The sequence below is a fragment of the Aquarana catesbeiana genome, linkage group LG13 (genome assembly GCF_042186555.1).
Source record: "Aquarana catesbeiana isolate 2022-GZ linkage group LG13, ASM4218655v1, whole genome shotgun sequence".
Taxonomy (NCBI): domain Eukaryota; kingdom Metazoa; phylum Chordata; class Amphibia; order Anura; family Ranidae; genus Aquarana; species Aquarana catesbeiana.
This window is the reverse complement of record NC_133336.1, coordinates 118,884,962-118,911,565: the sequence shown is the minus strand read 5'-3', so window position 1 is coordinate 118,911,565 and position 26,604 is coordinate 118,884,962. Positions and strand designations below refer to the sequence as shown.

Genomic DNA, 26,604 nt, shown 5'->3' with positions numbered 1-26,604 from the left:
GTTAAAAACGACAAGACACAGCTTGGGGACAAGTCCTTCATTAAAAAAGAAAAATGTCCCATGATGTCCATACATCATCTTCAAGCCGCGACGGACCGAAAAAGAAAAATGCCACCGATCCTCCTCTATGAGAGGCTCCCGCCGTGTGACCCTTCTTACTGAGTGGGGCGGGGTCACCCGTTTACGTAACCGGGAGGCCCTGCCCCCTCGGACGCCATGGGGAAGCCATGGGAAAGTCCCCGTGGCGTCAGAGAGGGGCGGGGTCACCCGGGTACGTCACAGGGTGGCCCTGCCCTCAGTTATATAAGAACTGTCATCAGCAAAGAAGTGTCACATGGCGGGAGCCTCCCATAGAGGAGGATCGGTGGCGGATTTGTTTTTCTTTTTTTCGGTCCATCGGCGGAGCGATATAAGAAGATGAATGGACATCGTGGGACATTTTTTTTTTTTTTAATCTTTTAATAAAGGACTTGTCCCCAAGCTGTGTCTTGTCGTTTTTTAACATTTTAACACTTTTTTTGTGAAATGGTAGGGGTACATTTGTACCCTGTTACCATTTCACACTGGGGGGGCGGTATCTGGGGGTTCTCTTGTTAAAGGGGGTTTCCAGATTCCGATAAGCCCCCCGCCTGCAGACCCCCACAACCACGGGCAAGGGTTGTGGGGATGAGGCCCTTCTCCCCATCAACATGGGGACAAGGTGCTTTGGGGGGCTACCCCAAAGCACCCTCCCCATGTTGAGGGCATGTGGCCTGGTATGGTTCAGGAGGGGGGGTGCTCTCTCCCCCCCCCCCTTTTCCTGAGGCCTGCCAGGTTGCGTGCCTGGATAAGAGTCTGGTATGGATTTTGAGGGGGACCCCTACGCCATTTTTTAAAAAATTTGGCACAGGGCTCCCCTTAAAATCCATACCAGACAAAATGCGCCACTTTACAGGCATACTATAGACACCCCCCAAACACGAAGTTTTTGCATTGATACATGTCCCCTGGGGCAGGACCCAGGTCCTCAAAAACTTTTTGTGATAATAACTTGCATATAAGCCTTTAAAATGAGCACTTTAGATTTTTCATGTTAGTGTCCCATAGAGTTTAACGGTGTTCCAGCGGCTTTAGAATTTGCCTCGAACACCACATATTGTTTGGTGTTTGCAGAACATCCGAACAACCAAAGTTCAGCCTGAACTTTTGCTCGGGCCGAACTGTTCGCCCATCCCTACTCTTTACCCTAATACACTCCCATGTCACTGTCTTATGCACCATCAGGGAAACCCCCCTTGAATAAGTTGTATGGCAAGGGTGGCAAGACCACTGAATCCACAATCTTTTAAGATAATCAAGTCTGTCTTTAACCATATGTGTTTCTTGAATACATACAGTATCTCAAAAAAGTGAGTACACCCCTCACATTTTTGTAAATATTTTATTATATCTTTTCATGTGACAACACTGAAGAAATTATACTCTTCTACAATATAAAGTAGTGAGTGTACAGCTTGTATAACAGTGTAAATTTGCTGTCCCCTCAAAATAACTCAACACACAGCCATTAAAGTCTAAACCGCTGGCAACAAAAGTGAACACCCCTAAATGAAAATTGACAAAATTGGGCCCAATTAGTCATTTTCTCTCCCCGGGTCATGTGACTCGTTTAGTGTTACAAGGTCTCAGGTGTGAATGGGGAGCAGGTGTGTTAAATTTGGTGTTATCGCTCTCACTCTCTCATACTTGTCATTGAAAGTTCCGCATGGCATCTCATGGCAAAGAAATCCCTGAGGATCTGAAAAAAATCATTGTTTCTCTACATAAAGATGACCTAGGCTATAAGAAGATTGCCAATATCCTGAAAATGAGTTGCAGCACGGTGGCCAAGACCATACAGCGGTTTAACAGGGCAGGTTCCACTCAGAACAGGCCTCGCCATGGTAGACCAAAGCAGTTGAGTGCACATGCTCAGCGTCATATCCAGAGGTTGTCTTTGGGAAATAGATGTATGAGCTCTGCCAGCATTGCTGCAGAGGTTGAAGGGGTGGGGGCGGGGTCAGCCTGTCAGTGCTCAGACCATAAGCCTCATGCTGCATAAAATTGGTCTGCGTGGCTGTCGTCCCAGAAGGAAGCCTCTTCTAAAGATGACGCACAAGAAAGCCCGCAAACAGTTTGCTGGAGACAAGCAGACTATGGACATGGATTACTGGAACCATGTCCTGTGGTATGATGAGAACAAGATAAACTTATTTGGTTCAGATGGTTTCAAGAGTGTGTTCCGGCAACCAGGTGAGGAGTACAAAGACAAGTATGTCTTGCCTACAGTCAAGCATGGTGGTGGGAGTGTCATGGTCTGGGGCTGCATGAGTGCTGCCATCACTGGTCAGCTACAGTTCATTAAGGGAACCATGAATGCTAACATGTACTTTGACATATTGAAGCAGAGCATGATCCCCTCCTTTCCGAGACTGGGCCTCAGGGCAGTATTCCAACGTGATAACAACCCCAAACACACCTTCAAGATGACCACTGCCTTGCTAAAGAAGCTGAGGGTAAGGTTGATGGACTGGCCAAGCATGTCTCCAGACCTAAACCCTACTGAGCATCTGTGGGCCACCCTCAAATGGAAAGTGGAGGAGCGCAAGGTCTCTAACATCCACCAGCTCCTTGATGTTGTCATGGAGGAGTGGAAGTGGACTCCAGCGGCAACCTGTGAAGCGCTGGTGAACTCCATGCCCAAGAGGGTTAAGGCAGTGCTGGAAAATAATGACGGCCACACAAAATATTGATACTTTGGGCCTAATTTGGACATTTTCACTTAGGGGTGTACTAATTTTTTGTTGCCAGTGGTTTAGACATTAATGGCTGTGTGTTGAGTTATTTTGAGGGACAGCAAAATTACACTGTTATACAAGCTCTGTACACTCACTACTTTACATTGTTGTAAAGTGTCATTTCTTCAGTGTTGTCACATGAAAAGATATAATAAAATATTTACAAATATGTGAGGAGTATACTCACTTTTGTGAGATACTGTATTATTTTTGCTTGTGCTTTACGAATCTCTGTAAAGACCTGTGTACGCTTCAATGCCGTACCCATGCCTCTCACATTCCATGACAGAAAAGTGCACTGATTAATCATCTCTACCATCTTTCCACAAAAAAAACTGACACTCCCCCTATTATTAGTGACCTCTCTCCCACCTGCTTACTTTCCCCTACTACTCTCATCTTTTCCCCACTCATCCATTCATCCCACTGCCATATAAAAAAATTTAGGGCATTACTGACATATCGCATCTGCTACTATATAGGTAATTTGTATCGGTTTCAGCCTTACTGCTCCTCAACCCCCCTATCTTATTATCCTGTGAAGAAAAAAAAAGCCACAGATATGTGTGTTCTTACCCCTTCCTTTTCCCTCCCCCCCTTTACTTCCTACTCCTCCCTCTTCCTAGCCCTTTCCCTGTGTATTTATGTGTTCCACCTCTCTCTCCTCTTGCACTTATACGGTGTATCTTTTACTGTGTATGTAAAAAAAAAAAAAAGAGAAAGGGGGGGGGGGGGGGGACGGTCAACAACAATAACATAATTTTTCATATATATGTCTACCTTCACTCCCCCCCCCCCTTTGCCTTCAAAATTACTTTACTTTAAAATAACACAAAAAAAAAGCCCAAAACTAAAAAAAAAAAGATCAATGTTCTCTCCCAGTATGTTCCCCATAAATCCGCCCGACGGCATCCCTATCATAGGATATCTCTCAACTCCTCACTATCCATTATTTAGGTGCAGGTTTAAATGTCCGAATCAATTCATGGGCTTGCTCCGGTGTACTAAAATACATAATCATAATCTATCCTTAAATTATTGCGGCGCATGGCGATTCTCAAAATCGTCTGTTTTCTGATACCATATAGCAATCGGTTTTTCTACTAGTGACACCTTTTTGGGCATAGGAGATAAAGTGTCCTCCAATAGAGATATCCTGTTTTCAGCTTCTGCCATCCTGTCTCTAATGCTATGCATTTCCTGCCTGATCAGTCCTATATCCATTTGAATCTCGTCCATTTTACCTGTCAGAGCTGCGTTGCTTAAGTGGATGGCTGCCATTAGTTGTGAGCTTACTTGTTTCAGCGTCAGCTTGGCCTGCTTCTCCTGCTTCAGGCTGTGATGTGCTGAGCTTTTGGGTTTCCAAAGCTGATGGTCCACCACTCCGCGTCTGTAGGGGGCTACGCCCACTGTCCTGCTCGTCGGTCCTCGCGAATTCTCTGAGGCGGTCCGCTGCCGACTGTTTGCTGCTCATCTTGCCGCCGGGATCTATTAGTTTCCGGGTTGCAGGTCTCAGTAGCAGATGCTACACAGGATACTGTCGGAGACTCAGGCTGATCTCAGAACTCTCACTAATCACATCTGGCTGTGATAGCAGAAGTCATGGTATTAGGATCCTTAAATTGGTTGTAAACCTCAGACCTGAAATATGAACAAAGCATATCCCTTTTATAGTGCGCATTTGTCTCAATTAACCACTTCAGCCCACGACCAATTCTGACACTTCTCACATATTCGTAAAAATCTAAATTTTTTTGCCAGAAAATTACTTAGGATCTCTAAACTATATCTATCTGTGTGCGTGTGTGTGTGTATCTCTCTCTCTCTCTCTCTCTCTCTAGATAGATAGATATATATATATATATATATATATATATATATATATATATATATATATGTGTAAAAATACCTCCCACCCGGCCACTGCATATAAACGGCCGGGCGGATCTTTCGTTCTGTTGAGTGGACATTCCTGAGCGTCCCTCAGAAGGAGCGGGATCGCGCCGCGTCTCGGATCGGCAGGAGGGCTCTGTGATTGACCCTCCTGATCACATGATGGCTTTGTCAGATCACAGCCATCATGTGATGTAAACAGAGTGCCAATGCCAGGAGATCGGCTCTCCTTCTCCTTACATGGAGCCTGTCAGTGAGGAGAAGGAGAGCCGATTTGTGCCGCGAGCCAGGGATCAGTGTGTATGAGCTGTTTTTTACACTTTGATCACCCAGCTAGTGTCCCCAAAACTGTGTCCCCACACACAACACCTCACACATCTGTCCCAGTAAAATCATCTGTCCGTGATCATCTGCCACATCTGTCCCTGATCATCTGTCTCAGTACACATTTGCACATCTGTCCCTGTGCACAACTGCCCACATCTGTCCCAGTAATCTGTCAACATGGCTAAAAACAATACGTTTTTCAATTTCTTTCCACATTTTCGAAAAACTTGTGGAAAAAAATTACATGTTCGAAAGACTCATTATGCCTCATAGAATATATATTGGGGTGTTTGCTTTCCAAAATGGGGTCATTTTGTGGGTAGTTCCACTGTCCTGGTGCCCCAGGGCCTTCAAAGATGTGATAGGTACTCGGGAAACTAAATGTGTGATTTATGCTCCTAGAACACCTGATGGTGCTCCCTGCATGTTGGGCCTCTCTATGTAGCCAGGCTGTGGAAAAGTCTTACACATGTGGTATCGCCATACTCAGGAGGAGTAGCAGAATGTAGGGTGTTGCAATATTGCAAGTTTACCTATTTGTGAGAAATAACTTGTTAATATGACAATTTTGTGGAGAGAAAAAATGTCTTCATTTTCCAGACAATTGTGGGCAAAAAATTGCAACTTCAAAAAACTCACTATGCCTCTTACTAAATACCCTAGACTGTCCTCTTTACAAAAAAGGTGTAATTTGGGTGGTATTTGTACTGTCCTGACATTTTAGGGCCTCAAGAAATTAGATAGGCCATCAGTACATCAGGATTGATCAATTTTCAGTGATATGTAGCATTTCTTGTAGATTTTAACTTTCACACAAACCAATCATCATACACTTATCAGGTTTTTTTTTTTACCAAAGACATGTAGCAGAATACATTCTGTCCTAAATTTATGACAACATTTGATTTGATTGGATTTTTTTTAAAACCGAGTAGAAAATATTGTTTTTTTCCCCAAATTTTTGCACTTTTTGCGCTTATATTGCAAAAATAAAAAACCCAGTGGTGAATAAATACCACCAAAAGAAAGCTCTATTTGTGTGAGCAAAATGATGAAAATTTCATCTGAGTACAGTGTAGCATGACTGCGTAATTGTCATTCAAAGTGTGAGAGCACAGAAAGCTGAAAATTGGTCTGGGAAGGAAGGGGGTGAAAGTGCCCAGTATTGTGGTAGTTAAGCAGAGGCCATTGAGAATAAAATGGTGGGTGTAGCAATTTTTTATTTCGCACAGTATTTGTGCAGTGGTTGAATGAATTTTAGTGCACACAAACACAATATAATACCCAATTTGTGGTAAAATATAGAAGATGATGTTACACCAAGTAAACAGATATTAAACATATCATACTTTAACCACTTGCCCACCAGGCCAATTCTGACATTTCTCTCCTACATGTAAAAATCATCATTGTTTTGCTAGAAAATTACATAGAACTCCCAAACATTATATATGTTTTTTTAGCAGAGACCCTAGAGAATACAATGGCGGTCATTGCAACTTTTTATCTTGCATGGTATTTGCGCAGCAATATTTCATGCTTTAAAAAAAACAAAACAGTAAAGTTAGCCCAATTTTTTTGCATAATGTGAAAGATGAAGTTGCGCCGAGTAAATAGATACCTAACATGTCACCCTTCAAAACTGCACACGCTCGTGGAATGGAGCCAAACTTCGGTACTTTAAAATTCCCCATAGGCGACGCTTTAACATTTTTTACTGGTTACATGTTTTGAGTTACAGAGGAGATCTAGGGCTAGAATTATTGCTCTCGCTCTAACATTTGTAGCGACACCCCACATGTGTGTTTTCAACACCATTTTCATATGTGGGCAGGACTTTAGTATGCGTTCGGTTCTCTGTGAGAGCGCACTTTAAAAATTTTCTAATTTGACACTTTAAAAAAAAAAAAAGTTTTGATCACTTTTATTCCTATTACAAGGAATGTAAACATTCCTTGTAATAGGAATATGGCATGACAGGACCTCCTTACAGTGAGATATGGGATCAATAAGACCCCACATCTCACCTCCCAAGCTGGGAAGCGTAAAATAAAAAAAACAAAAAACGATCACTGCTTTCCAGCTGAGGTGGCGCCGTTTTTTTTTTTTTTTAATGCAGGGTGTGACGTCATAACCTCGTGCCTGGCCTCCGACGATCAAAGAGACTCTGGTGACCATCTGGTCTGCCGGATATCTCTATGGTGGACATCCGGGGGCCGGTGGATCCGTTCTCCGACTCACCGATTGCAGAGGTGAGTCAGTAGAAGCATAGGAGGGGGGGGGGGGGAGTCCCCTCTCGCCGCCCGTAAGAACGATCTAGCAGCTAACCAGCCGCTATGATCATTCTTATAGTGTAGGAAATCACCGGCTGAAAACGCTGATATCTGAATGATGCCTGTAGCTTCAGGCATCATTCAGATATACCATTATGAAGCTCAGGACGTCCATGGACGCCCAGCAGTCGGCAAGTGGTTAAAATGGCATACGACCGTGGAATGGCGATAAACTACGGTACATTACATTTGTTTTTTGACTTGTATAGGAATGTGAAACCCATCTAATGCAAAAAAAAAAGCATAGATGCGCAAATGACAAAAAAAATAAAAATTGAAGTGCTGTATTTACCTTATAATTTGTCTTTATTGTGGCACTTCCTGTCTGTTACTCCCGTGGGAGTAGGTGTGTACAATCCTTTTCCCCGGCGGCGTACTGTCTCCTGGGAGCTAAGTATCAGCATTTCCAGGAGTCAATGCGGATCGCCGCCGCAATATCTCACGAGATTGTCTGCTCTCTCTCCCCGTACTGACCTTTGCTTCGTCTGTGTTTTGTTGTGTTAATTTTTGGTTGCCATCACAACAGGGCGGGAACTTCCAATGACGCCGCCCGTTGTGATGGTAACCTGCTCAGTTTACAGCACTCCGCACCGTTACAACTGAGCACGCGCGGGAACGAGCAGTGAATGCTGGTAGCTCAGCATTCACTGGAACCAGGAAGTTAATGCTTGTGGGCTTCACGTGCCCACAAGCAAGTTGAAACCGGCCATACCCTTTTTTTAAAACTTCGTTTTTTAATGGAAACCGGACATCGGGGGAGATAAATCACCAGAACAGTGAGTCTAACATTGCGATTATTTGATTGTGTGCATGGTTGAAAAGAAAAAAAAAAAAAAAAAAAAAAAAAAAGGAATGGTCGGTGGACCTCCGCTTTAACACATTACAATCATTTTCAGTACCAGAATTTACCATCAGGTGGTGCTGCAGAAGAAAAAACTGTGATTGGAGCTTTTGTTCCAGTAATCCCCAGAACCTGCGGTAACATTTTCAACACTGTACCAGTTACAGATTTTGGAATTCACATTTTTCCTGAATGTTTTCTTTGAATACCTGCTTTTCACCAATGTTAGTGTTGCGCATCAGCAGTAACACTCTGTAGCTCTAAATTATATTTGTGTTTGTGCTACTTAAGATGTTTTATTTCAAATGCCTGTTTTCCTTCATCTTTCTGTTCATGCCGTCTGCTATAATTCAGTAAATCTTTTTCCCATGGTTAGACTACCCAGCTTACAGAAGCTGTATGGAAACCCCCTGAAGGCTTGTTCTGTCTTATACAGACTAAGGCTGTACCAGCTACTGAAACTACTTCCTCCCAAAACATATGAAGGTATTTTTATTTCCTGTATAATTTTACTGTTAAAAACAATGTTTTACTGTGCTGTTTTATAACCAAATTAATAGAGATTTTATTGTATCAGCCAGACTTTACAGCCTTTACATTGTTCTGTCTTGGAAACAGGCAGTATTTGTGCTGTTATAAAGGAACTGGTTGCTGACCTGTCGTCTCCTGACTACACACCTAGTGGAGCTGCGTTCCTTCTGCCATCACTCTGTCACCCTGATGACCTAGTGCTGTTGGGACCATCATTGCGGGAGAGTAGTCACAGAGCTGTTGAAGAGCAGGTGAATTACATAGGAACTGGTCTAATGGAGGGTCCTAAATAATATGGCCCAATTTATATATCCTGTGTTACTATTTATTTGACTTTTAAGGGGATACATTTTATATAAGCATACAGTGCAGGACACACGCAACATATTCATACACCTTGGGTTATAAGTGCATACCTTCAGGTGATTGGCCACATGTCCCTCTGGGGCACCCCCCTCCCTTTTATAGTCCAACTTACTCAATTTTTTTCTGTTTTTTCCATTGAGGGAAACGGGAAGTGAGAAACATTTTGTGTTATACTGCCGCCTTGTTGTGATGCAACATGTTCAGCATGCACCCCCTCTCCCCCCAATCCGCCCCCCCCCCATTACTACAGGGAGGGGATCCTCCCTCTGCACCCTCTGTCACAATTTGTAAACAGTGCTCCCGTGCGGGGTTCCGCTTCATTCATTCGCAGTTTCCTGTGAATGAAAAGACTACAAGTACCAAGTCTGACAACATGTAGTTCCCAATGAAGTTTGAGGGTGCTGGTAAGCACTCCCATAGTTCATTGATCTTCCTGCTCAAGTAACTGCCTGCCTGTATCAGGGGTATAGGCAGCCAGTTATTCTGAGAGTATGCAGGAGCCTGGCATTGCACTCACGATCTGCTGATCACGAGTGCAATGCTCTGCAGGCTCCTTTAGAAGGAAAATAACAAATGCATTTACATTAAAAAAAAGTGCATTTATTTTTTTCTAAAGGTGAACTTATCCTTTAAACCACTGTTTAAGATAGATAATCACAGCACGTCTCCCTGCTCCCAAAGCTGCCTTTATCCTCCTCAGTCTTGCATACCAGCTGGATGCCAAAGTCCAGCAACCTTCCCTGACTCCTCACTGCACTAAAATTAAAAAACAAAAGGGCCACACATTGCTGTCATCTTGAAAATCCATTTGATTTTATTAAGCAAGCAAGCAAATTCAGCTCACACTGCAAGCCTTCCACCAGTTTTTTTCCTATTTACTGTATTCTTATTAATTTTCCTGACCTATAACCTAGTTTTCTCGAGGATAGTAGACTTCAATAGTGCCCACTGTTTACGGACTCCTGTTTTACTCCAGCCCTAATTCATTTTTTAGAAATTTACCAACTTAAGCAAAATATGACTATTTGAAATCCAAAACTTTTGTTCTTGTTTATGATTTTTCAGTTTAGCAAAAAAAAAGTGATCACTAGAACCCAAACTTTCTCCCACTTCCGCATCATTCAATCCTATTTGTCATTACTAGGTCTAGAATGTGATATCCTCTAGTCAGGCTGTTTACCATCTGTTTCAGAAAACCCCATTCAGTTCCTCCATTTTATTCTGCTCCTGCTTGAAAACGCAGTTTGAGAATTCCATTTAATGTTAGGAATGTTGAAGTCGCCCTTAATTAAAACCTCTTCCTTCATTGTCATAACATGACTGTTTCTGAATTACTGTGTTCCTCAATAGACTAAAAAAAAGATTTGTTGGTAAATACAAATATCTTTGTGTCTTTATCAAAACAGGACAATAACATAAAAAAAGTATATTACATTTGTGCAGGGGAAGTACGAAGAGAAAATGAACGTTACATTGTCTTCATGGTAATTTTTCAAAACATGACTCCAGGCTGACAGTTAAAATACATATTTGTGAACAGTTTACCTGCCAAAATGAATGCAATTCAGTATAGCAGCTTTTGTGCTCTACACTTACTTTCCTCTGGAAACAAGATAATGACTTCACGATGGTTCTGTTTGAAGTTCAGACTTTCAGAATGTTGTCAATTCAGTTTTATGCTCAATATGCTGACAGTGTTTTTAATAATAATATGATAATGTGACCTTATTTTTATTTTTTCTTAATTACACCTTTGCTATATAGCTCCTCCTCAGCAGTGGGATTGCAGGCGGTCTAGAATATGATACTCATGCAGTGTATCAGATGCCCTCTGAAGGAGAGTTGGTGCCCACCTCCCTGCCTCTAACCTTCATAGTCATCCAAGCTGCAGCCTCACTCTTTGGCGTTTTGTTGTCAAATATGCCCGAGTCACAGAGGTAGGGTTAGGACACATAATAACTACGGGATGTAAATGTTACACGTAGTTATGATTTCTGATATTTTCTACTTAAGAACATAAAATGTTGTCCATTTCTTCATTGCCACCTGTAGAGTTCAAATCTTGGAGCAGCTGGTGGATTCTGTCAAGCAAACAAAAGGCTCCCGTCAACAGAGTATCCAGCTATCGGCTCTTGCTGCACTCTGCTGCTTCCTCAAAGTAAGTGTTCTTGTGGAGTAATTGCTAGATTAATACTGTTCTAATAAGGGACATGCAATCGGGAGGCAGGTGAGGCAGAGCATAAAAAAAAAAAACAACGAGCTTCGAGGGTCATAGCGTGGTGATCTGGGGTCACAGAGACCCCAAATTTTGGGGGTAGGTAGCCAAAGTCCTACCCCACCACTGGGGCCCCTAGCACCTATGGTTCCAGAGACATGGGGCTCTTTGCGCAGCCTGTCAGACACTACATACAGCGTGGCAAATTTAAATACAAGCTGACACACACTGTTTGCAGCAGACTGAGAGGATGAGCTCACGGTGCCTCTGACTTCTTGTCAGAGGCACTAAGCTCAATGGACAGCTTGGAGCCTTGGACCAATGGTAAAGCACCATTGGTCCAAGCTGTCCAATAAAAATGCTGCAGTGGAGGCTCTTCTCTCACTGCAGTGTCATAGAAGGGGACATGTGTCTAAAAGACACATGCTCCCTTCCAGCCCAGCCCTCTTAACTACAAGGAAAAAACATGGGTTTATGGGAATAAGGTTTACCCATAATCCCATGTTTTTCTCATACCGTTAAAATATTTTTGTGAAATGAGTATAACTAGTAAAACTACAGTCGCCTACATAATGAAATCGAATACAAAATTTGTGAATATGTAATCTGTGTGTATCTGGCTCTGATACTAGCCAGTGCCTCACCAAACACTGACCTCACTGCACGTCCCTTGTTATAATTCAGTGTTCAGGTGATTCTGCTGCCAATCAAAGTGGTGGAACAATTTTATTTATGTTTCTTTTACTACTTCTTGGTTACCGTATTAGTGTTTGAAGAAGAATTCCTTCCTATAGGATAGACACTAAAAAAAATTGATTTATCTCTCATCTCTTATTTCAGTCTTTGCTTAGTGGCCATTTGATGTTAGAAAAAATGTAGGTCTACTCTTAAATTAGGTATTTTATAGACTTCAGATTTTTTTTGTTTAATTCCACTTGTACTTGCTCTCCCTTCAATATTGGCAACTGTTACCCTACTCAGACTGCTTTTGTCCAGTGACTTTGGCCTTTTAGACACAGACAATCATTTGAGGTGGAACCCAACCACTCTCCAGTTGCAATACAATAATAGCCTCCTACAACCTGGGTTAGACTTTACCCCACCAGCTTTTTGGAAGCCTACATCTAAGTCTGTCTGAAACACCTCTATATTCTAAATTTTTCTTACTGTTTTAAAACAGTTGGATATACTGTATACTTGTTTCAGGTCAGTGACTAGGCAGTAAAGCCAGAATCAGGATGTAGCACCATAGCCTGCCTCTTTAAATACTAAACTTAGTCCTTTCCCATATTTCTGTTCTGGCAAGTAAATCTTCTCTCTAATCTATACTATGACTTAATTAACTACTTGCAGACCTCTCCACGTACGTTTACTACTGCAGGGCGGCCCGAGTGCGCAAAATCGCGTACCTGTATGTGACTCAGTGCAAGCGGTTCAGCGGGTGCGCCGCTCCCACTGTAAGTTGGACACAACGAGAGCCAATCAGTGGGTCCAGCGGCCACAATGGCCACCACGACCCACCGATCTTTCAGAAGAGACACGGAGCAGCGGTGTGCCGATGTAAACCAAGCACACCGCTGCTCTGTCAGGGAGGAAAAGAGAGAAATTGTGTTTCAGCTAAGCTGAATCACGATCTCTTTTCCTCCAGTGAATCCACTCTCCCCACAGTTAGTAACATCTCCCAGGGAACACACTTAACCCCTTGATCACCCCTGTAGTTAACACCTTCCCTGCCAGTGTCATTTACACAGGGATCAGTGCATTTCTTTTTTTTAGCAATGATCACTATATTGGTGTCACTGGTCCCCAAAAAGTGTCACTTGGGGTCAGATTTGTCTGCCGCAATGTTGCAGCCCGCTAAAAATCGCAGATTGCCGCCATTACCAGTAAAAACAATAAAAAACGTCCCTAAATCAGTCCTCTATTTTGTAGACGCTATAACTTTTGCGCAAACCAATCAATATACCCTTATTGGGATTTTGTTTACCAAAAGTATGTAGCAGAATACATATTGCCCTAAATTGATGAAGAAATTATAAAAAAAAATGTATTTGGATAGGCATTATAGCAAACAGTAAAAAATATTGTGTTTTTTTTTTTTTTTCAACATTGTCGATCTTTTGTATTTTCTAGCAAAAAAAAATAAAAACCCCAGAGGTGATCAAATGCCACCAAACGAAAGCTCTAATTGTGGGAAAAAAAGGGCATCAATTTTATTTGGGTACAGCATCGCACGACTGCACAATTGTCAGTTAAAGCGACGCAGTGCCATAACGCAAAAAATGGCCCGGTCAGGCAGTGGGTAAAACCTTCCGGGGCTGAAGTGGTTAAAAAAAAAAAAAAATATAAATATATATATATATATATATTATATTTTTTTTTTTTTCTTTCTCGACTATTGAGGGATAAAGAAAGTCAATAACTGTCAGGTTCTACTGCAGCCTACAGGAGGATTGAATACTGCAAACAAAAAAAAATGTAGGCCGGCCCATGATAACCCCTCCTACTTCCAGCATGCTGATATCCTAGGCGAATGGACATCTTTTTTCAGCTCTGTTAGGAAAAAACTTTATTTTATGCTAGCTTTTTTCTTCAATCAAGATTTCTTACTACATTGCTGCTTGATCTGGCTTCTATATGACAGCTATGTGGATCAGCCTTTCCTCAGACTAACTGTGGAATTTTGTACCCCAACCCTGCTGGACAGGACGTTGCAGAGCTAACCCGGAAGTGATCTTGAAGCACTGGGTTCCGCTTAAGGCACTTTCCAGTTCTGGCAAAAAGGAAGGGATCAACAAACCTTTTGGCCTGCGCACCCTGGAACTTAAATAATGTAATGAACAGTGCAATGTGAAAAATATATAAATGTTGGTGAAGACAAGCAGCAGGTAGTAAGGCACAAATCCTCCAAAATGCAAAGAAAACAACTGTGGTTTCATACCACGCTAAAAAAACACTTATGTATAACTGAATAAATAACTGTCCAATAAACCACCACCAAATCAAATAAAACAAATAATCCCCACAACTGTGCCAGTGGTGTCTTCTAATTATTGAAAAACTTGTGGTTCAAAAACTAAATATAGTGTCTCCAGAGGTGCGGTTCCTTCCACCAACTTTTAGGTAAATATCCTACTCACCAGACGGAATTGACACCCATGACAGGTAGTCAAAACCAGCAAAGCAGACAGATCTCCAGAAACAGCAGCTCAGGAAATGGCATGATCAGAGAGTAAATATGGTACATGGATCAAGAAGAAAGAACAGGGCTCCTCATAGTGCAATACCGTTAAAAAGAATTTTATATAAAACTACAAGTTGCACTTACAAACAGAAGATCAAATCACGCTCATAGGAAATGGCAGGGACGCCATCCACGTTCCACCTGCATTCCAACAAATGGCGGAAGTGATGTGGCATGTATCACGTATCTTCTGTTTGTAAGTGCAACTTGTAGTTTTATATAATAAATTCTTTTTTACGGTATTGTACTATGAGGAGCCCTGTTCTTTCTTTTTCGGTCATGACCCTTCGACAGAAGCTGGCCACCGTACATATGGGCCAGCATTCTGCCAGTGTGTACTAGGCTTTAGTCTGGGAAGACACTGGTGGTCAAGAAGTTTCTTTTGTTTACCAAACCTATATATAGGAATAGCACTTTAACTGTGCTCCCAGATGAACTTGCACAAAACAAACTAGTAAAAATCCACAGTATTTATTATTACACAAAAGGATTAAAACACTATTCCACCTTATCAGGAATTCTAGACATAAAAACCAAAATACAAATGCACCGAAAGACCATTGAGGTAATACTTTTGCACAAAACGAGTTAGATGGAGCTTACATGCTGACATCACGCTGCCACGGCCAGAATGGCGGCCATCATTGTGAGTTTGGCCACAATTTCTTATTTATTCTTTTTTTTTTTTGGATCTAATATTTTTACTTAATGCTGTCTGTCATGTTGATATAATAAATACTACGCTATGATTTATTCCTGTGGCTCCATGTGGGGAGCATTTTTCCTCTCTATATAGCAACTATGGTCATTATTGCCACCTAGTGGGAAAGTGAGAGAGAGACCATGGGGGTTATTTACTAAAGGCAAATCCACTTTGCACTACAAGTGCAAAGTGCATTTGAAATTGAACTGAACGTGCACTTGGAAGTGCAGTCGCTGTAAATCTGAGGGATAGATCTGACATGAGGGGAAGCTCTGCTGATTTTATCATTCAATCATGTGCAAGCTAAAATGCTGTTTTTTATTTTCCTTCCATGTCCCCCTCAGATTTACAGTGACTGCACTTCCAAGTGCACTTTCAGTGCAAATTCAAGTGCACTTTGCACTTGTAGTTTGCACTTGTCGTGCAAAGTGGATTTGCCTTTCGTGAATAGCCCCCAATGTGTGCTTAAAGAGCACCAGAACTGGTGTGTAGAAAGGGGAGAACCGGGCCGTACCACTATTGAGTGCTGTATGCTGCTTACATTTATGTAGCATAGTGTCTAGTGAGTGTATTGTGGTGGAGGGGTGGTGAAATTCATGCTCGGAAGGTGATATCTGCACACCACATTCTGGTGGATTTGGCGGAACCAGTGAAGCAACATTTTCGTGAACTATATTTACATACAGTGGGGACAGAAAGTATTCAGACCCCCTTAAATTTTTCACTCTTTGTTATATTGCAGCCATTTGTTAAAATCATTTAAGTTCATTTTTTTTTTCCTTATTAATGTACACACAGCACCCCATATTGACAGAAAAACACTGAATTGTTGACATTTTTGCAGATTTATTAAAAAAAGAAAAACTGAAATATCACATGGTCCTAAGTATTCAGACCCTTTGCTGTGACACTCCTATATTTAACTCAGGTGCTGTCCATTTCTTCTGATTATCCTTGAGATGGTTCTACACCTTCATTTGAGTCCAGCTGTGTTTGATTATACTGATTGGACTTGATTAGGAAAGCCACACACCTGTCTGTATAAGACCTTACAGCTCACAGTGCCAATGTCAGAGCAAATGAGAATCATGAGGTCAAAGGAACTGCTTGAAGAGCTCAGAGACAGAATTGTGGCAAGGCACAGATCTGGCCAAGGTTACAAAAAAATTTCTGCTGCACTTAAGGTTAAGAGCACAGTGGCCTCCATAATTCTTAAATGGAAGATGTTTGGGACGACCAGAACCCTTCCTAGAGCTGGCTGTCTGGCCAAACTGAGCTATCGGGGGAGAAGGGCCTTGGTGAGAGAGGTAAAGAAGAACCTAAAGATCACTGTGGCTGAGCTCCAGAGATGCAGTCGGGAGGTGGGAGAAAGTTGTAGAAAATCAACCATCACTGCAGCCCTCCACCAGTTGGGGGCTTTGTGGCAGAGTGGCCCGACGGAAGCCTCTCCTTAGTGCAAGACACATGAAAGCCCGCATGGCGTTTGCTAAAAAACACCTGAAGGACTCCAAGATGGTGAGAAATAAGATTCTCTGGTCTGATGAGACCAAGATAGAACTTTTTGGCCTTAATTCTAAGAGGTATGTGTGGAGAAAACCAGGCACTGCTCATCACCTGTCCAATACAGTCCCAACAGTGAAGCATGGTGGTGGCAGCATCATGCTGTGGGGTTGTTTTTCAACTGCAGGGACAGGACGACTGCTTGCAATCGAGGGAAAGATGAATGCGGCCAAGTACAGGGATATCATGAACGAAAACCTTCTCCAGAGTGCTCAGGACCTCAGACTGGGCTGAAGATTTACCTTCCAACAAGACAATGACCCTAAGCACACAGCTAAAATAACGAAGGAGTGGCTTCACAACAACTCCGTTACTGTTCTTGAATGGCCCAGCCAGAGCCCTGACTTAAACCCAATTGAGCATCTCTGGAGAGACCTAAAAATAGCTGTCCATCAACGTTTACCATCTAACCTGACAGAACTGGAGAGGATCTGCAAGGAGGAATGGCAGAGGATCCCCAAATCCAGATGTGAAAAACTTGTTCCATCTTTTCCAAAAAGACTCATGGCTGTATTAGATCAAAAGGGTGCTTCTACTAAATACTGAGCAAAGGTTCTGAATACTTAGGAGCATGTGATATTTCAGTTTTTTAATAAATCTGCAAAAATGTCAACTATTCTGTGTTTTTCTGTCAATATGGGGTGCTGTGTGTACGTTAATGAGGAAATAAAATGAACTTAAATGATTTTAGCAAATGGCTGCAATATAACAAAGATTGAAAAATGTAAGGGGGTCTGAATACTTTCTGTCCCCACTGTACATACGTACATATATATATAAAAATTATATATTTATTTTATTCAACTATTATTTTATTTTATTCATCTATTTAAATACACATGAATATATCTTGATGTACAGATATTATTTTGTTGCACTTTATTTATGAAGACAAAAAAAAACTCCGCTTAGTGCTTATAAACCAATAAAACATAAATGAAAATCTTCAACAGCTGCACTTTAAGAAACACTCAATACTAGTGCATAAGATAAGTTAAAAGCAAGATAATTGTTGCCCTGTGTCTTAAAAGGGAATCATGCATATACTATAAGTGTCACCACTCTAGCCATTAAACCCAAAATTGGGTTAAAACCATTTGTATGACCCCAGTATTTCAATAGTGCAATAAACATAATATCAAAAAATACATGAACAATCGGTGAGTACCACCGCTACTGACTTAAGTTAAATAAAGATCAAAACAGAAAAGACTGTTGAATTCAGGAGAGTTCCAACATCACTCCACAGATGCAAACATGTTTCTTCACTTGTGATGAGTAGCATTGCAGTCAGTGAATTTCACCAAATTATCCACCCACGAATTAGGGACCATCAATGAGGATCACAGCAGCAGGATTTAATTAATTGGGCTTGTTGTGATCAAAATCTTTTAAGGGCCGAGGAGGGATCTGGGATGCAATAGACCCCAGATCTCTCCATAAAGTGTACTTGTCACTGCCTATTGCTATCGACAATAATAAAAGTGATCAAAGCGTCGGTCCTGCACTTGCGCAAACAATGATTGCCCTACACGTGCATTATTACTATGAATGTCAGATCGTGGGCAATAATTGTAGCACCAGACCTCTTGTGGAAATCTAAACTGGTATCCTGTAAAGGTTTTTAAAACGTCACCTGTGGATAATAAACTGTAAGTCGTTTGTTGCCATTGGGCTTGCGCAATTTTTGTGACGTTTTATCTATTTACTCAGCGTAACATCAAGTTTTATATTTTACCAAACAATTGGACATTATATTGTGTTTTTGTGCATAAAAATGAAAGAAAATATGTTTTCTCTCCAAAAAAATTGCCTTAAAAAACGCTTTGCAAATACCGTGTGACATAAATTGAAACGCCCATCATTTTATTCTCTAGGGCCTTTGTTTTAAAAAAAACTAAATAAATATATATATATATATATATATATATATATATATATATATATAAAATATTTGGCGGTTCCAAGTAATTTTCTACCAAAAAATGGAGGAGGGAGAGACCTGGGTGAGCCTCGGCTCGCTAGATCCGGCTTGGGGTAAGTATTGCGGGGGCTGAGGGGGTTGCTGCACACTGAAGGTTTTTTAAATTCATACATAGAATGCATGAAAGTAAAAAAAACTTTCAGCTTTCAGAACCACTTTAATGCTTCATCTGATGCCAGCTTTTGGGCATAAGGTTTTTCAGGTGACTTTTTGAAATGAAAGTGGTTCCTGGTTTGTTTCTTTCAGTGGTCCTGTTAGAGTTTTGTTTGCTGTGATGCCCCCCCTTCATTGGATTGATTTCAGATGTCCTGACAGTTAATAGCTTCCTGTGTCCGCCAACGGACGAGAAAGAAAATAGGATTTTTGGAATCACCACAAAATCCTATACTTGAAGTCTATTAAAGCAGAGTTCCACTTAAAAAAAAAAAATAAACGTCAGCAGCTACAAACACTGCTGCTGCTGACTTTTAATAATCGGACACTTACCTGTCCCAGGGTCCAGCGATGCGGGGGAACGAAGCCCCGCCCGTTTTCCTCTCTGCTTGGCAGCGCCGGCATTGTAACCCGCTGCGCATGCGCGAGCCGGGCCACGCGCCATGACTGGCTGCGCAATCATCTGGGACCTGTCATGTGTCCCAGATGATTGCCTAGAGGGAGTAGGGAAGATCTCCCTTCCTGCGCCGAGGGAAGTGACGTCAGGAGCCCAGGCACCGAAGAAGGCAGATTACGAGGGACCCCCTAGCAACAAGCATTAAAGAGGTGAGTAAAATAAAAAATTTTCTCCAAATTTTTTTTTTTTTTTTTTTTCCATGCACATTTATGATTTTTTTTTTTTTTTGGGTGGAACTCCACTTTAAGGGACACGGGTTCCACCCCTCTGTTTTTATGACAATGCTCTTGGTACTACTTTGCTACAAACTGAGACATGCTTGAAGTAAGAGGATTTATCCTTTTTGTTAGCCAGTGACGAAACCTACTGTAGGAAGCAGTATAACCCGATAAAGTCACTATATCAAAATACATCTTGAAACCAAATAACTGTAACTTAATTGCTTTAAAGGACCATTGTGAATTGCTGTTTAATGTATTGCAGTTTCACCTTTATTGTGAAGTGGTACATATCTGATTTTATCACATAAGTATAAATAAGTATAAATTACTGGTCAGGGTTAACATGTTACTTTGGATATACAGTGATGGGGGGAAAAAGTATTTGATCCCCTGCTGATTTTGTATGTTTGCCCACTGATAAAGAAATGATCAGTCTATAATTTTAATGGTAGGTTTATTTTAACAGTGAGAGACAGAATAACAAACATATCCAGAAAAACATTTTTAAAAAGTTCTAAATTGATTTGCATTTTAATGAGTGAAATAAGTATTTGATCCCCTATCAATCAGCAAGATTTCTGCTTCCCAGGTGTCTCCTATACAGGTAACAAGCTGAGATTAGGAGCATTCTCTTAAGGGAATTGCTCCTAATTTCAGCTTGTTACCTGTATAAAAAGACACCTGTCCACAGAAGCAATCAATCAGATTCCAATCTCTCCACCATGGCCAAGACCAAAGAGCTGCCCAAGTAAGTCAAGGACAAGATTGTATCAGATCAAGGCTAGAATGGGCTACAAGACCATCGCTAAGCAGCTTGGTGAGAGGGTGACAACAGTTGTTGCGATTATTCGCAGTTGGAAGAAACACTGAGTAACTGTCAATCTCCCTCGGTTTGGGGCTCAATGCAAGATCTCACCTCATAGAGTTCTAATGATCATGAGAATGGCGAGGAATCAGCCCAGAATTACGCAGGAGAATCTTGTCAATGATCTCTGGCAGCTGGGACCATAGTCGCCAATAAAACAATTAGTAACACACTACGCTGTAATGGACTGAAATCCTGCAGTGCCTGCAAGGTCCCCCTGCTCAAGAAAGCACATGTACAGGCCCATCTGAAGTTTGCTAATGAACATCTGAATGATTCAGAGGAGAATGGGTGAAAGTGTTGTGGTCAGATGAGCTCTTTGGCATCGACGCAACTCGCCGTGTTTGGAGGAGGAATTCTGCTTATGGCCCCAAGAACACAATTCCCACCGTCAAACATGGAGGTGGAATAATTATGCTTTGGGGGTGTTTTTCTGCTAAGGGGACAGGACAACTTCACTGCATCAAAGGGACGATGGACGGGGCCATGCACCATCAAATCTTGGTGAGAAACTCCTTCCCTCAGCCAGGGCACTAAAAATGGGTCGTGGATGGGGTATTCCAGCATGACCAAAAACACACGGCCAAGGCAACAAAGGAGTGGCTTAAGAAGAAGGAGAACAACATTAACATCCTGGAGTGGCCTAGCCAGTCTCCAGACCTTAATCCCATAGAAAATATGTGGAGGGAGCTGAAAGTTCGAGGTTACCAAGCGTCAGCCTCGAAAACTTAATGACTTGGAGAGGATCTGCAAAGAGGAGTGGGACAAAATCCCTCCTGAGATGTGTGCAAACCTGGTGGCCAACTATAAGAAACATCTGACCTGTAAATGCCAACAAGGGTTTTGCCGCCAAGTACTAAGTCATGTTTTGCGAAGGGGTGAAATACTTATTTCACTCATTAAAATGCAAATCGATTTATAACTTTTTTTTTTAAAGTGGGTAAACGCTTTACAACAAATTTATGCTACAGGTAAGGCTTATAATAAGGCTTACCTGGAGCTACCCAGGATATCTCCTAAACCTGCAAGGTTTAGGAGATATCCCCTGTCCCCTGCATGTGCCAATGACATCAGCACATGCGCTCTGGGGCAAACTGAAGTAATGGCACGTATGTGCCGTTGCTGCAGTCTGTGTGCCGTTACCGGCGGCTCCCACGCGAATGCGTGGAGCCATGATGTCATCGCGGCTCAGGCCAATCACAGCGCTGGAGCCGCGATACCCAGCAAATAACCCCCGAGAGAGATGTTGCAGGTCGGAGGGGGAGACGAGGATGACTGCGGGGCCTCGTTCTCAGGTAAGTAATTCATAATGAGCTAGTATGCTATGCATTCTAGCTCTTTATGCCTTTGTCTTGCAGGGTTTTTTTTTTTTTTTTTTTTTTTTTACCAGGGTTTCCAACCACTTTACATGCCTTTTTCTGGATTTTTTTGTTCTTATTCTGTCTCTCACTGTTAAAATAAACCTACTATTAAAATTATAGACCGATCATTTTTTTTGTCAGTGGGCTAATGTACAAAATCAGCAGGGCATCAAATAACTTTTTCCCTCAATGTATGTCCACTGTTGATATTAAGTACAGTAACTTTATTACCACAAGTCAGTGACATTATTGAATGTTACTGTAGATGATAGCCTTACAATTAAAAAGGTTAAATGATACCAGGTACTAGCTGCGGAGATGATGACTGCAAGCTTTAAAAACGGGTCAGGGCTCTTCTGGTGTATTACAGTATAATGTGCTAAAGAAGAAGAAACCTTCGCTGTTTTGGAAACATGCAATTGTGATCTATTTACTTAACTAGGTGAAGATATAATTTAACTCTACAGTTTCCTGTTTCCACACAGTACAGCTTACTACCTAAACTTTAAAGCAGCTCTTTTAGTGGGTGAATGGGTATCAGACTGGAGGAGTGGACATTAGTAGCAGACTGCATTTGCTTGCATTTGGCCCTGGGTAAAGCCCACATGTGATGTGATGCTGAGCCTACATAAATTAAATCCAATAAATAAAAGGGGCAGGTCGGGGACTGTAGGGCTCGGGAGGAAAGTGCTAGATATATGCCGGGTGTCCTCCAGACAGAAAATGAGGTGGGCTCTATCTGACTTGCAGCTTCTAATGATCACTGTGAGAAGCTCACATTGTGCTGAGAAATCAGAGTAAGCATTTTCAATACAATTGTACTACACTGAAGGTAAGGCTGAAGTTCATTTGTAAATGAACGTGTCAGATTTCCCTATAACTATACTAGTCTCAGGTTAGAGACTCAGAAGCATTAACACAACAGTCAGGAAACTAACATTCACAAAGGTGATGTCAGAAATACCATCCCTATGCTTTTCCTATGACAGTCACTTTAAATTAAAGTGGATGCCAACCCTCACATATACCCTGTGAAGTGAACAGCCTAAGATGATACACCGAGATTAAACAAATCTCCCTACATAAGTTTTACATATATATCTGCTGTCTTCAGCTTTATATACTGTTTAAAAAGTGTATGTCCTGTTAGAATTTTCTCTTCCAGTTTAGAGCAGGGGGAGGGGAGTCTTGCAATACACTGTGAGACAGTTGATTGGAGGAAAGGCACACACCCCCTCTCCTTGTAGGCAGAGACTTGCAGAGCTGTGCTGTAAAAGGACCAGCTCTTTGCTAAGCTCTTTATAGCGCCCGTCCTGACACAAATTTCAGACTGGTTTTATCACAGTTGACAGAGAACTTGTCAGAAGTTATCATGCTGAGAACAGAAAAACGGAGCAGGAAAAAGCAACATGACTTTAATGAGAGATAAAAAAAAACCCTGAAGATGTTGTGCCCAGCTCAAATTTCATGAATTGGGTTTACATCCACCTTAAGGATGCATGTTTTGCACACTGCTCTTGAATAATTGCCATTGTGTCCTCTAAAGGACACCCAAGAAATAATTATTGTTCTATTCCTTCTCTTTCTCTTGTAGCATCTGGCCTCAGATCATGTAAATTTAGGACCAGAAGAGGTTCGAAAACCGTGTCTGGGCTTAATTCTAGGGGCGCTGGACAGCAGCAGTCCAGGACTGAGGTGTGCAGCTGTGGAATGCATGGCCAGGCTTTCTCATGTGGTGGCCGAACCTCCTTACACATCAGGATTAGCACAAGCAAGCTTTGACAAGTAAGTGGCTCCCAATCACTGACGTGATATTTTAAATATTCCTGCCTTATTTTTGTTAAATTTTATCTACTGCGTTTTTCAAAAGTTTGTTTATTTTTATTTATTTTTTTAAACAAGCTTACATGTGCAACTGTGTACACACAAATATGACAAATATTATGCTCAATTAATACGTTTCACTTCCAGATTTAGAAAAAGAAAAGTGTACTAATACAAATGCACACGTGTTTCTGAGGTCTTTAAATTGCACTGTATAATATTTCTTCTAGGACTTATTGAACTGCACAGCTGGTAGGAATAGGGTTGTCAAGCCATAATTTTCCAATATATTGTCTGCCCATTATACATATTTTCTTTTCTTTCACGTCTATTTTATTTGTTTTCCAAAGATTACATAGGTACATTTAGAAAAAGGCATACAAAACATATACAGTACATTGACACCTGAAATAACAAGTACACTGAGTAGAGAGTAATGTATGTACCGTATTTTTCGTTCCATAAGACGCACTCCCCCCCCCCCCCTCCCAAAAACGGGGGGGAATGTCTGTGCGTCTTATGGAGCGAATACTGACCAGCAGAGCCACTAATAGGGGGATCGTTGCGGCAGCAATACGATGCCCTGTGCAGCTCTCTGCACCAGCTGAAATCCTGTTTCTCCCCTGCCTTCAGCTGCTAGAGGGAGAGAAACAAAAGGTACTGTTCTTTAATTGACCCCACAGGATCGGCATTCACATGTAAATTGTGCGGGCATTGTTATGTAAATTAGGCAGACCTCCGCGATTCATATGCAAATTACGCCCCCTCTTCTGCATGCCGCCCACCTAGAGGATGTAAACCGCATACAGTTGAGCATAGGGGGCATGTAGAGTTAATCAAAGGGGGGGGGGGGGGGGTTTGAGGTGCAGAGGTGAGCAGAGGAGGTGAGCAGAGGACGTGTGCAGAGTTGAATGGGAAGGAGGAGTTGGAGTGCAGAGGTTAGTAGATGAGGGGTTTGGGGTCAGAGGTTAGCAGATGATGAGTTAGAGGGGCAGAGTTGTATTGAGAATGAGATAAGAATGCAGAGATTAGTAGAGAGATGGGGGTTACTGTAAATACACCTGTTACATCACTGGTCAGTGTAAATGTCTCAATACATTGGTGGTTGATGTAAATACTCCTGTTGTGTTGAGTTCAGTGTAAATGCCCCAGTTACATTGGGGATCAGTGTAGGGTTCCCCCTTACATTGGTTGTCAGTGTAGAAATATTATTCTGTTATATTTTATTAACTATTTTAGTACACCATTTGGTTCAGAATATTTGTTTTCATATTTTCCTCCTCTAAAATCTAGGTGTGTCTTATGGTCAAGTGCGTCTTATGGAGAGAAAAATAACAGTATATATTTTCTCTCCTTTTAACTGATAATTCAGGAAGCAAGTGCCATCAGGAAAAATATATGAATGTGAGCGTTCATTAGTTGAGTGGTGGGGGGTCAGTGTGTTCATAAACCTAATTGAATGTGTGGATGGAGGTCTCGGAGTATAGTTGTTGAACAGGAAGGGTATCCCAACAGGCTCTCATACACTATAGTGGAAAAGGGGAAGATAATGCTAGCCTTAACCATTTCTGGACCGGCTCGCGCCGATATACATCGGCACTTTTAAAAGGGATATGCTTATGGCAGCTGCTAGATACCATAACCCCGGTATCCTCTTCTTCAGTGAGTGGTCCGGTTTCCAATTTAAAGTTGTCTCGGCAGCGGATTCGCTGCAAGATCACTTTTATTGGCGGCGGGAGAGGGGTTGCCGCTCTCCGGTGCCCTCCGCTGCTTACCAGAGCTGCCGGCAGCGGTGGAAGCGATCGGATCCTTCTCGGTGTTGGGTATAGAGACGAGTGAGGGGAAGATGGCCCCCACCTGTCTCCATACCATTACAGGGCGGAAGCAACGTCAAAACGTCACTTCCGCCCATAGCTCTTAAAATTTTTTTATTTTTTTTTTATTGCATTTTAGTGTAAATATAAGATAGTTACATAGTTACATAGTCAGTAAGGTTGAATAAAGACCCCAGTCCATCCAGTTCAACCTGAGTGTGGGTGTGTGTCTACAATTGCCCCTATCCCTGTACATTGTGTCTCATGAAGTTGCTCACCTATTATTAGTATTTTTATTTTAGGTACCCATATAGCGCCATCAATTTTACGCAGAGCTCCACACATACATTGCACACTCACATTGGTCCCTACCCTCAAGGAGCCCACAATCCAAGGTCCCCAGCTCACATTCATATACTAGGGCCAATTTTTTGGACAGAAGCCAATTAACCTACCAGCATGTCTTTGGAGTATGGGAGGAAACCGGAGTACCCGGAGGAAACCCACACAGGCACAGGGAGAACATGCAAACTCCAGGCAGGTAGTGTCGTGGTTGGGATACGAACCAGCAACCTATTTTTACTGCTAGGCGAGAGTGCTACCCACTTCACCACTGTGCCGCCCAAAGATCTGAGATCTTTTTGACGTTTGCATTCCTTGTATTAGGAATAAAAGTGAAACAATTTTTTATTTTTTTAAAGAACAGTGTAAAAACAAAAAGTAAAATAAGAAAAAATGTAAAAAAATTGCACACGTCCTTGCCGAGCTTGCGTGCAGAAGCGAATGCATACGTAAGTAGCGCCGGCATATGAAAACAGTGTTCAAATCACACATGTGAGGCATCGCCATGATCGTTGGAGCAAGAGCAATAATTCTAGCCCTAGACCTCCTCTGTAACTCAAAACATGCAACCTGTAGAATTTTTTTAAACGCCGCCTTTGGAGATTTTTAAGGGTAAAAGTTTTTTTGTTAGTTCCACAAACGGGTGCAATTTTCAAGCATGACATGTTGGGTATCAATTTACTCGGCGTAACATTATCTTTCACAATATAAAAAAAATTGGGCTAACTTTACTGTCTTATTTTTTTTTTTAATG

General features: G+C 41.8%; 1 protein-coding gene across 2 annotated transcripts in view; it reads left to right on the top strand.

Annotated features, from left to right (window-relative positions):
• HEATR5A (HEAT repeat containing 5A) overlaps nucleotides 1-26,604 on the top strand; it is a 238,349-nt gene that overhangs the window by 87,765 nt on the left and 123,980 nt on the right. For both annotated transcript variants that reach the window (XM_073609190.1, XM_073609189.1), the window contains exons 13-17: nucleotides 8,587-8,696; nucleotides 8,829-8,992; nucleotides 10,872-11,044; nucleotides 11,160-11,265; nucleotides 23,465-23,655. In XM_073609190.1, coding sequence (XP_073465291.1) covers nucleotides 8,587-8,696; nucleotides 8,829-8,992; nucleotides 10,872-11,044; nucleotides 11,160-11,265; nucleotides 23,465-23,655 — 744 coding nt within the window. The remainder of the gene's footprint in view (nucleotides 1-8,586; nucleotides 8,697-8,828; nucleotides 8,993-10,871; nucleotides 11,045-11,159; nucleotides 11,266-23,464; nucleotides 23,656-26,604) is intronic.